Source organism: Sphaeramia orbicularis, chromosome 8 (genome assembly GCF_902148855.1).
Source record: "Sphaeramia orbicularis chromosome 8, fSphaOr1.1, whole genome shotgun sequence".
NCBI classification, from domain to species: Eukaryota; Metazoa; Chordata; class Actinopteri; order Kurtiformes; family Apogonidae; genus Sphaeramia; species Sphaeramia orbicularis.
Window position 1 is genome coordinate 10018799 of NC_043964.1, and position 12975 is coordinate 10031773.

General features: G+C 36.0%; 1 protein-coding gene across 1 annotated transcript in view; it reads left to right on the forward strand.

Annotated features, from left to right (window-relative positions):
- sdk2a (sidekick cell adhesion molecule 2a) overlaps positions 1–12975 on the forward strand; it is a 432880-nt gene that overhangs the window by 315477 nt on the left and 104428 nt on the right. The window contains 3 exon segments of the mRNA XM_030142001.1: positions 3196–3336; positions 3698–3729; positions 3732–3878. Of these exon segments, the coding sequence (XP_029997861.1) occupies positions 3196–3336; positions 3698–3729; positions 3732–3878 (320 nt within the window).

Sequence of the window (12975 nt, forward strand, 5' to 3'; positions counted from 1 at the left end):
AAATATATTGACACAATATATTATTCTGTATATTTTAAATATAAATATATATTATACAGTAATATATTTTTCAGTCAGTAACATACTGACTGTCAATATATAGAGAAATATATTTTCTTTGCATAAGGGCTAACACTATTATCCATACCTTTTCAGAAACTTTTGCCCATATGAGTAATCAGGAAAGCAAACGTCAAAGAGTGTGTGATTTGCTGAATGCACTCGTCACACCAAAGGAGATTTCAAAAATAGTTGGAGTGTCCATAAAGACTGTTTATAATGGAAAGAAGAGAATGACTATGAGCAAAACTATTACCAGAAAGTCTGGAAGATACTATTAAAGAAGAATGGGAGAAGTTGTCACCCGAATATTTGAGGAACACTTGCGCAAGTTTCAGGAAGCGTGTGAAGGCAGTTATTGAGAAAGAAGGAGGACACATAGAATAAAAACATTTTCTATTATGTCCATTTTCTTGTGGCAAATAAATTCTCATGACTTTCAATAACCGGGCGGTCGTGGCTCAGTTGGTAGAGCGGGTCATCCAATAACCGAAGGGTTGGCGGTTCGAATCCCGCTCTGTTCTAGTCAGTTCCTCCAGTGCCACCCACACTGGTGTATGAATGTTTGGTGGTGGTCAGAGGGGCCGTAGGCGCAAAATGGCAGCCACGCGAATGAATAATGGGTCAATAATGTAAAGCGCTTTGGGTGTCTAGAAAGGCGCTATATAAATCCAATCCATTATTATTAAACTAACTGGTTATACACTGTCTTTCAATCCCCTGCCTCAAAATATTGTAAATTTTGCTTCCCCACCCTGTATTTTCAAATATTTCATATATCATATAGGCTTCTAACTCTGTTTCAGATATTTTCATGTCTCTGTATATTCTAGAGCAGTTTGGACCTCTTTTGTGTTGTGTCCAGAGTAGAAACCAAACCAACATTTCTCACACGGGTCTTATCTCTAAGTTCCTGACACTAACCAAAACACTTTCCACACATCATCATTTTCTCACACTGTAAACCCGGACTTTGTATTTACTAAAATGCTTTAATTACAATGTACTTAAATGATTTAAGTTTTATTACATTACTATAAAATGTTCAGTATATTCTACTAATTTGTAGACATAGTCGGAAGTACGAAAAAATTTAAGTTGAATAGATTTAAATCACTAAGTTTTAGTCATGACCACACCTTTTTATCTCCGCATTGCATTGTGGGTATTGGGCATGTTGTTGAAAATGTGTTGTTTTTCTGTGCAGGGGTTCAGCGGGGTTGTGGTGTTAGTGTTAATTTGGATTTAATGTGTGTATGGCAGTGTTTATTGGCCTTTTTGTGTTTGCATGCAGCCCGCCAAAGGATCCAGTTTGGCCCCTGGGATGTTTTTGCCAAGTGCGAAAATTCCACAGTCTTGAATTGAATTAAGTAAAAAAAAAAAAAAAAAAATTTGCTTGAATTAAGGAAAAAACCTTGAATGAAGCAAAAAAAAAAAAAAACAAACTTCAATCAATTAAAAAAAAATCTTGAATTAAGCCAAAAAAAAAAAAAAAAATCTTCAATTAAGTACAAAAATCTTGAATTAAGCCAAAAAAAATCTTGAATTAAGCAAAAAAAAAACTTCAATTAAGTAAAAAAAAATCTTGAATTAGGCCAAAAAAAAATCTTCAATTAAGTAAAAAAATCTTGAATTAAGCCAAAAAAAAAAAAAAAAAATCAAGAATTAAAACCTTTTTTTTTCTTTGTTTTAGTGCAAAAAATAACATTAAATTACGAAAATATTTACATTTACAAACTATCCTGTAACACTAAAATGTGAATAACCTGAACAAATATGAACAACCTGAAATGTCTAAAGAAAATTAAGCACAATTTGAACTCTTTTCTGCCTGTTCCTCAGTGTTTAGTGTCTTTGTAGATCTGATCCATAATGCAAATGAAGAAATGAGAAGTTGAGGAACAATATTATTAAAATTGCACTAAATTTTCTTACGTTTTTTAATTTAAATTTCAGTTTTTTCAGGGTTTTTTTTTTTTCGTTTGTTTTTTTGGATAGTTTATAAAAGTAAGTATTTTCATAATTTAATGTTTTGTTTTTTTTTTTACACTAAAACAAAGACAAACATTTGCAGTTTCACAGTCTTGAATTGAATTAAGCAAGAAAAAAAAATACAAAAAATTAGCTTGAATTAAGGAAAAAAACCTTGAATGAAGCAAAATAAAAAAAAAATAAATAAAAAAACTTCAATCAATTAAAAAAAAAAATCTTGAATTACGCCAAAAAAAAAATTCTTCAATTAAGTACAACAATCTTGAATTAAGCCAAAAAAAAAATCTTCAATTAAGCAAAGAAAAACTTCAATTAAGTAAAAAAAAATCTTGAATTAAGCCAAACAAAAAAATCAATTAAGTAAAAAAATCTTGAATTAAGCCAAAAAAAAAAAAAAAAAATCAAGAATTAAAACCTTTTTTTTTCTTTGTTTTAGTGCAAAAAATAACATTAAATTATAAAAATATTTACATTTACAAACTATCCTGTAACACTAAAATGTGAATAACCTGAACAAATATGAACAACCTGAAATGTCTAAAGAAAATTAAGCACAGTTTGAACTCTTTTTCTGCCTGTTCCTCAGTGTTTAGTGTCTTTGTAGATCTGATCCGTAATGCAAATGGACAAATGAGAAGTTGAGGAACAATATTATTAAAATTGCACTACATTTTCTTACGTTTTTAAATTTAAATTTCAGTTTTTTCTGAGGTTTTTTTTTTTTTTTTTGGATTGTTTATAAAACTAAGTATTTTCATAATTTAATGTTTGTTTTTTTTTTACACTAAAACAAAGACAAAAATTTGGAGTTGTCATTATTTATAGGTTATTATGTTATTATTTTTCTGGTCCGGCCCACTGCAGATCAAATTTAGCTGAATATGACTCCTGAACTAAAATGACTTTGACCCCCCTGGTTTAGACCGTTTCTGCCTCAACACCATGTTAGCTACGTTCTAACCAAAACAACGCAGCGTACGCGTAACGTCATCGCGCAACGAATGAATCGATAAGCAGAGTCGTTAAGCAGGCAGGCAAACGATTCCAAAGAATCGAACTACTGGGATCCGGTTCTCAATTCCCATCCCTAACTGTGGCTTAACTTTTTATCTCGTTCTTTTTCTCTTATATTCGCTGCTTCAGACTCACGCTGCCGGAGGAGCCCCCCAGCGCCCCCCCTCAGACCGTCATCGCGAGCGGTCGCACCAATCAGTCCATCATGATCCAGTGGCAGCCCCCCCCAGAGAGCCATCAAAACGGTCCACTCCAGGGCTACATCATCAGGTAAAAGAAGACTACGTCCACCTCGCCTCATTTCTTTCCCTTGGACAGCTGCTCGTCTGAGCCCACGCCCTTCAAATGCGATAATAACTGTTATGTCGGCTCCTTTTCTCTCCCTCTCCATTTCGCGATAGAATAATTGGCGACAATTAAATACCTTCCTCTATTCATCCATTGTCACCTTTTTTTTTTTTTTTTTTTTTTTTGCAGCCATTTTCAAACTGTTCTACAGTACATGGCTCGTTCTTTTGTTCTAAAAATCCTCTGTCTAATATCCATTATTTATCCGACTGTCCATCCATCTGTCTGTCTTTCCCTCTTTTTTCCTCTCTCTCTCTCTATCGATTCCACCCTGCGCTCTCAGGTACTGTCTGTCTGGGCTTCCTGTGGATTGCCAAATGAAAACATCACCAGCCCAGACCAGACCAGCCTGCTCCTGGAGGACCTCATCATCTGGACCAACTATGAGATTGAGGTGGCGGCCTATAATGGAGCGGGCAGGGGTACCTACAGCCACAAAGTCACAGAGTGGACCCTGCAAGGAGGTGAGAGAGAGAAAAAAAAAAACTGGTTTTATTTCACTCTGTGCGATAAGCTCGGTTCTACGCCTGCAAAGAAACCCAGTGTATCACAATCACCTGAAGAGGAAGTTTTCAGTGAGATGTAAGAATTTAGTTTTAAACAATAGGTCTGGAAAATCTGATTTCAAGAAATCTTACCAAGATTATTTTCACTTGTTTCATTGGCAGATTTTTTTTTTTTTTTTTTTTTTTTTTTTGCTTAATTCAAGATTTTTTTTTTTTTTTCTGTGTAATTAAAGATTTTTTTGTGTGTGTGTCTAATTCAAGATTTTTTTTTTTTTTTTTGCTTAATTCAAGATTCTTTGCTTAATTCAAGATTTTTTTTTGCTTAATTCAAGATTTTTTTTTTTTTTTGCTTAATCCAAGATTTTTTTTACTTGATTGCCCATTTTTTTTTTTTTTTGCTTAATTCAAGATTTTTTTTTTCCTTAGTTCAGTATTTCATTTTTTTCTTAATCCAAGATTTTTTGTACTTGATTGACAATTTTTTTTTTTTTTTTTTTTGCTTAATTCAACTTTTTTTTTTTTTTTTTGCTTAATCCAAGATTTATTTTTACTTGATTGACGATTTTTTCTTTTTTGCTTTATTCAACTTTTTTTTCCCTTAATTCAAGCTAATTTTTTTTTTTTTTTTGCTTATTTCAAGCAATAAATCTGTAAATGGAACAAGTGAAAATTATCTTGGAAAGATTTCTTTAAATAAGATTTTTCCAGATCTATTGTGTAAAAATAAATTCTTATATCTCCCTGAAAAGTTCCTCTTTAGGTGATTAGATCATAAATAGATACTTTATTGATCTCAAGGGAAATTCAAATTTCGGCAGCTCTGCATACAGCACAAGAAGACAAAAAACAAACAGACCAGAACACAACAGTGGGTGAGTAGCCAGGCTGACATTAAGATTAGGTTGTATTTTAAGTGTGATGAGATATTTTGATTAGAAAGATGAGAAAAATGCACTTGGTAAGGTTTACATTTTTTCCAGTGTATCCATCACATTCATTCAGGCTACGTTCTGACCGCAGGCAAGAAATCCAGCGTATCTCAAATCTCAAGGCTTCTCATCATGTGAAATTTCCTGTACTTCCTATGCTATAAAGATGGCTTTATTTGGTTTTGCAAATCCTTTGGCTTGCAGCCTCATCATGCCAGGGTCCCTGGGCTATGTTAAGCCTACGGCATGAAACTTGTAACTGACAGCTAATCCAATCATCTGTTTTTAATGATAAAATTAAAGGTTATGCCGTTATATTTGCATCCCAGCTCCTTTTTTTTTTTTTTTTTTTTTTTTTTTTTTTTTTTTTTTTTTTAATCCTCTACCAACCTTGACAAGGTGATTCATTCAGGTTTTTAATACGAAGTTAGCCAATGAAGTCGAATACCGCAGTAGTGAAGCTTTTAAAGGAATCTAAAACACTTGGCCATGGAAATTTTATCTGGCTCTCAATGCTGCTTTTTTGTTTTTGATTTTTTTTTTTTTTTTTTTTTTTTTTTTTTTTTTCCGGTTTGATGTAGTTAATTGCTCAAAAGAATGAACACTATTTCAGATCAGACTGCATGCAGAGCCTTTTTTTTTTCTCCATTCAAGCTTGTTTTTATGTTCAGATTGATCATTCTCAGCTTTGTTGATCATGATGTGCAATAATATTTTTTTTTTATTTACTTTTAACTGAAATGTTTAACTTGTTTTTTTTTTTTTTTTTATTAAATGATGAAGTAAATAACAAAGCATGTGCAAGACATGACAATAAATAAGGCAAAACAAAAACAGATACTAATTATATATTCATCATTATACATTTGTATGTGTATGAGAGAGAGAGACAGAGAAAGAGAGAGAGGAATTGTTAACAACAAATGATAATAATAAAAAAAAAATCATTGTCATTAACAGCATTGATAATGTGCCATGGCTCAGGAGGTAGAGTGGGTTGTTCAATCCTGGTCTGTTCTAGTCATGTGCTGTTGTGTCATTCACTGGAAATAATCAAAACCTTACCAAGTTGCTTAATTCAATTTTTTTTTCTTAATTCAATTTTTTTTTTTTTTTTTCGCTTAATTCAAAAGATTTATTTGTGTAGAACAATTCACACACAGAGCAATTAACAGTGCTTTACAAACAGAAAAAGAAACAAGTTAAAAACACATAATTACAATTAGATAGATAGATAGATAGATAGATAGATAGATAGATAGATAGATAGATAGATAGATAGATAGATAGATAGACTCTATTTATCCCAAACTGGAAATTTACCGAATTAAAACATAATCAATTAAACATAAATAATAATCAATTAAAATAAAATAAAAGAGAAGCAGATAGAACACTTTTTTTCTAAATATTTATAAAAACATCAGTTTTGTGTCAGTTTCCTTCAGTCTTGGCACAAATCTAAATCCAACTGAAATAAGCTAGAATACCTGTGAGGGGGCGGGGCTTGTTGTGCCTGTCACCTCTTGTTCTTGTTCTTATGTTTTTTTAAAATATTGTTTTTGGAGTTCAGCTTTGTGTTGTTTTTGCACTTGGATGATTTCACATGGGGGGGGGGGGGGGCTTCACGTTGACCACCTGCAGATGCGGCTCAGCGTCTCGGAGCACATATTAAATTGATTTTGCTCATAAATGAAGCGGTGACGCTGGGCTCCAGACTAGTGACACAGTGTTTGATGTTGCCTAAGGAAGGCGCTTTGCTTCACTTCTTTTCTCATTGTACGTGCTGAGTAATATAATTAGAACACACGGTGTGAACTTCACCTGGTGTCACGCAGCTCCATGTTTTCGTCACACCCGGCGAGCTTATTTTCTTTTTCCTTCCTGTCTATTAATCCCCGTCAATTCCCAACCTTAGTGCGCTGTAAAATTAAACTAAAGCAGATCTAGGATTATTTTGGCATCAAATCCAAAAGAGGATGCATGCGCTTGTTGACAGGATGGCAATCTTGTCCCGTGCTCTCCCTTAGGTTTTTCATCTTTGCTGCGTTATTTCAAGAAAATTACAGAAAATAGGTTGGAGCTCAGTCTGACTGCAACAGTACAACAGTGTGGGGTTTTATTTATTTATTTTTACTGCAGTAAGACTGAATCATGTCCTCTATGGTGGTGGGAAAATGACTGACTTTAAAGGAGGGATATTTTGCTTTTTAGCTTACCAGCCGATAGGCTGCAAGCTATTGTCAGCATGTGGCCTCTGGCGGTGGCGTCTGTCGTCGTCGTTCGTCGTTGTTGTCTGTCGTCGTCGTCTGTCGTCGTCGTCTGTCGTTGTTGTCTGTCGTCGTCGTCTGTCGTCGTTGTCTGTCGTTGTCGTCTGTCGTCGTCATCTGTTGTCGTCGGCTGTTGTCGTCATCTGTCGTCGTCTGTCATCGTCGTTTGTCGTTGTCGTCTGTCGTCGTCTGTCGTCGTCTGTCGTCGTCTGTCGTCGTCTGTCGTCGTCTGTCGTCGTCTGTCATCTGTTACAAAAATTTCAATCGTCTTCTTCTCTGAAACTACAATTCCGATTGACTTCAATCTTGGTATACAGCTTTACAGCATCTTTATGATGATGTCAACAAAAGTTAGTGAAATTATTTGGATCTGGATCTGATTCTGGATTTGGTGCGACTTTGAAAAATTTCTCCATTATAAGAGATAGGACGTGCCGTTAAGCTACAGGGCCATTGGTCCTATTTTTTAAAAATAGAATTATGCATTTTCAAACGTTTCCCTGTGGTCCACATAAACCGTAAATGCTCTGTTTGGGTCTGAATTCTTCATTAATTCAACTCCGCAGTTCCATCTTCAACCCTATTTCTGATAGATTGATGTAGGGAAGTTTGGGAAGTTTGCTGACATGACAGATGTGTTTCCAGAAGATGCATTCCAGAGTCTTCTGCAAGTTATGGTGTATATTTGGATTCAGGGAGACTGAGGTCTGAGCTTCAAGTCCTGTATTCGAATGAGGACTTACAGGGTAACAGGAAAACTGTGGGATTTCTTGATTTTTCTAAAATATGTGGAAGTGGACAGTGCAATGCCTCAGTGAAACAAACTGTTGTCACTAGTGGCAACAGTTGCAGCTCAATGTGCAGGTGTAGAAGGAGCTTCTGTTGTTTCCAAAGGCTCCAGTCCTACACCCACAACACAACGGGCCAAGACCGTCTAAGCAGCCCAGCTCTGCTGGCCATTCAGAGGACACTGGTCCAGTCCCTGGAAAAGATGCCTACTTGGTACGATAAGGTCACTGAGCATTTTCTTAAAAATAGGACCAATGGCCCTGTAGCTTACCGGCCAAATTAAAAGCTTTGGGAAATGTATTCGGATGCCATTTATGATCACCCAGTTGTGTGTATTTATTATATTACAGAAACAGCCCAAGCTGAAAGCATGGACGGTCAGGATTTATTCTTTGGCAGACCTGGCTTTGTTGAAACAAGTGTTTCACACATATTATTCTGGAAACAATGTGCTTACAATAATGGCTTGAGTGACTAACCATAGGTCAACTTTGGTCATAAATTGCAGTTAAACGTGTTGGCAGTATATATGTCAAAGTCTGTAACCGTCAAATAATGGAAGGACTTTAAGGATCTATGTGCAGCAAAGGGTGCCTGAATGCCTTAGGAATGAATATATGGTATTTCAAGACGGGTCATCTGTCATGGTTAGAGATGGGAATCGAGAACCAGTTCTTTTTGAGAACCGGTTCCCAGTAGCTCCATTCCTTGGAATCGTTTGCCTGCCTGCTTAACGATTCTGCTTATCGATTCCGCATTCGTTGTGCATGCACGATGACATCACACGTACGCTGCATTGTTTTGGTCAGAACGTAACCAACATGGCGTTGAGGCAGAAACGGTCTAAACAGACGACACCAGGTCCACTGGAACACTGTCAAAGCTTCCATGTCTTCAAAAGGGTGGAATCCCTCCAGTCTGCTCAAACATTTGTCCACAGCATGTGAATCATTTACAGGAATGTCACGTATTTGATTCGCTACTTAGCAGTGCTTGTGAATGTTGCGGCAGAGTGAATGCCGGGCCGGTTCCGGTTCCAATGTGGGCAACAAACGTCGTAACTCCTTAAATACAAGTTTCCGAAGGTAAGAAGGGAAAGGAAATGAGGTGCACAACAACGGGAGGCCAGCTGAGCCAAGTCGAACCGGTTCCACATAGTAGAAATGCGGCAATAGAGGAATTAGTAAAGCGTCTTTAGTTTCACTTTCACTGTAGCACCCCCCCCCCCCAACCGTCATCTGTTCTTATTATTTGTTCATACTGTATATGTTCTATTTTCTGTGCAGAGATGGAAATATAAAAGACAGTTCATGCAAACACACCCGTTTGTACTCTTTTATTCCCTCATCCAATGAGAATCGATAAGGAATCGGATCGATAAGCAATATCGATAATGGAATCGGAATCGTTAAATTTTTAACAATTCCCATCCCTAATCATGGTATTTGGGGGGGCTGTGTGGTCCAGAGGGTTAGGTGATGGACAGACAAACCAGAGGCTATTATTGCAATGATCCACTTCCTATCTCTTATAATGGGGAAATTTTTCAAAGTCGCACCAAATCCAGAATCAGATCCGGATCCAAATAATTTCATTAACTTTTGTTGACATCATCATAAAGAAGCTGTATACCAAGTTAGAAGTCAATCGGAATTGTAGTTTCGGAGAAGAAGAAGATTGAAAGTTTTGTAACGGATGACAGACGACAGATGACGACAGATGACGACAGACGACGTTTGAAGTCTATCGGAATTGTAGTTTTGGAGAAGAAGACAAAAGTTTTGTAACAGATGACAGACGACGACAGACAATGATAGACAACGACAGATGACAGATGACGTTTGAAGTCATTCGGAATTGTCGTCTCAGAGAAGTAGACGATTGAAATTTTTGTAACAGATGACAGATGACGACAGATGACGACAGATGACGACAGACGACGACAGATGACGACAGATGACGACAGACGATGACAAGCGATGACAGATGACCACAGATAACGACAGACGACGTTTGAAGTCAATTGGAATTGTGGTTTTGGAGAAGAAGATGAAAGTTTTGTAACAGATGACAGACAACGACAGATGACATTTGAAGTCAATCGGAATTGTCGTTTCAGAGAAGAAGACGATTGAAATTTTTGTAACGGATGACAGACAACGACAGATGACGACAGATGATGACAGACGACGTTTGAAGTCAATCAGAATTGTAGTTTTGGAGAAGAAGACGAAATTTTTGTAACGGATGACAGACGATGACAGATGACGACGACAGACAACAGATGATGACAGATGACGTTTGAAGTCAATCAGAATTGTAGTTTTGGAGAAGAAGACGAAAGTTTTGTAATAGATGACAGACGATGACAGACGACGACAGACAACGACAGATGACAGATGACGTTTGAAGTCAGTCGGAATTGTCGTCTCAGAGAAGAAGATGATTGAAATTTTTGTAACGGATGACAGACAATGACAGATGACGACAGATGACAACAGATGACGACAGACGACGTTTGAAGTCAATCGGAATTGTCGTCTCAGAGAAGTAGACGGTTGAAATTTTTGTAACGGATGACAGATGACAACAGACGACAGATGACGACAGACGACGACAGATGACAACAGACGATGACAAGCGATGACAAATGACCACAGATGACGACAGACGACGTTTGAAGTCAATCGGAATTGTGGTTTTGGAGAAGAAGATGAAAGTTTTGTAACAGATGACAGACGACGACAGACGACGACAGACAACGACAGATGACATTTGAAGTCAATCGGAATTGTCGTTTCAGAGAAGAAGACTATTGAAATTTTTGTAATGGATGACAGACAACGACAGATGACGACAGATGACAACAGATGACGACAGACGACGTTTGAAGTCAATCGGAATTGTAGTTTTGGAGAAGAAGACGAAATTTTTGTAACAGATGACAGACGACGACAAATGACGACGACAGACAACAGATGATGACAGATGACGTTTGAAGTCAATCAGAATTGTAGTTTCGGAGAAGAAGACGATTGAAAGTTTTGTAACAGACGACAACGCCGGACGCTGCATGACGACAGTAGCTAACAGTCTATCGGCCGGTAAGCTAAAAAAGAAGGGAGGGCCAAATTTCTGTTGAAATAACTTGGTCATTTTTTCCATGTAAGCCGACAATGAGCTCCCCCTCTCTGAAAGACGAGCAGCCGCCACTGCGTTACAGGGTTAAAGGATTACTTCTAGACTCGAACGGTACCAAACCAACCTACCGGCTGTTGTTTACACATGCTGCGTTCACTTCCAGTTTGATCTGAAATTCCTTTAACTTCCATATAAAGCTTTGATGAGCTTAACTCCATATCTGAGATCCTCTATCATGTTAAATCCACTCTGTGAACTGAAGCCTCTAAATATTCTCCAGAGCCCTCATAAGGTAATTGGAAGTGTTTCTGTTTTATTCTGTTTTGTTCCCCACGCACACATAGGAAAGGTAGACTCAGCAGGAATTGTATCATTAGATTTTTTTGTGATGTTGTGCCTGTATTTGTGTGTTTGATTTGAAGTTCAAGGTAATGTGCAGTTCTCTAGTCTCCAGTGTGAGATTTCTACTTCTATTTCTATTTCTATAGCGTTTTCTTCCTGGTTGAATCTCTCCATTCCTTCAGAATACCATTTAGTGTTACCCCGGTCTTTTAATAGTACGAGCAAACTGAGAGTCTGCCTGTGTTTGTGTGTAAAAAGATTACTACTATTTTTGTCACTTTCTTTTGGCTACATGACTACAAAGTCCTCGGTTCAGAAATGATGGATTTTTGCCGGTTTACGCCTCGGTAATGACAGTAGAGCCGAGTCTGTTGCATCTGCTATTAATGAATTTTACTGCGTTTGTAAACAACATATCCTTTAGAATTAACACATGTATAAAAACTAGAAGGTAGATTGATTGTTTATTTTGAATTTGCATTAAAACCAAACAACAAAAGGAAAAAGAACAAAAGAAAGTCCAGCGTTCGAAAAGGAGCGGGATGAAGTTTAATTTATAATCGTCTTCAATTTATCCTAATTTCCTACACGAAACACAAAAGTGCGATTCGTGTCAAGGATAGATTGTCCATTGTGCAGCAGCATTTCGTATTAAAATAAACTCTGTCCTTTTCGTAGTAGTAATACACATATTAAAAAACAAAAAATAAACTCTGTCCTTTTCGTGGCAGTAATACACATATTAAAAAACAAAAAATAAACTCTGTCCTTTTCGTAGCAGTAATACACATTAAAAAAACAAACAAAAAAAAAAACCTCTGTCCTTTTTGTAGCAGTAATACACATATTAAAAAACAAAAAAATAAACTGTCTTTTTCGTAGCAGTAATACACGTATTAAAAAACAAAAAATAAACTCTGTCCTTTTCGTAACAGTAATACACATTAAAAAAAAAAAAAAAACCCTCTGTCCTTTTTGTTGCAGTAATAGTGCACATATCAAAACAAAATTAAACTTTGTCCATTTCATAACAATAATACGCATATTAAAACACAAAAATAAACTCTGTCCTGTTTATAGCAGTAATAATGCACATATCAAAAACAAAACTAAACTCTGTCCTTTTCACAACAATAATACACATATTAAAAAAACAAAAATAAACTGTCCTTTTCACAACAATAACACACATGTTAAAAAACAAAAAGAAACTGTCCTTTTTGTAGCAGTAATAGTGCACATATCAAAACAAAAATAAACTCTGTCCTTTTTGTAGCAGTAATAGTGCACATATCAAAAACTACACTAAACTCTTAAAAAAAATAAATTCTGTCCTTTTCACAACAATAACACACATATTAAAAACCAAAATAAAAACCTCTGCCCATTTCATAACAATAATATGCATATTAAAAAACAAAAATAAACTCTGTCCTTTTCATAACAATAATACACATATGAAAAAAACCAATAATAAACTCTGTCCTTTTCATAACAATCATACACATATTAAAACACACAAAAAAAAAACTCTGTCCTGTTTGTAGCAGTAATAGTGCACATATCAAAACAAAAATAAACTTT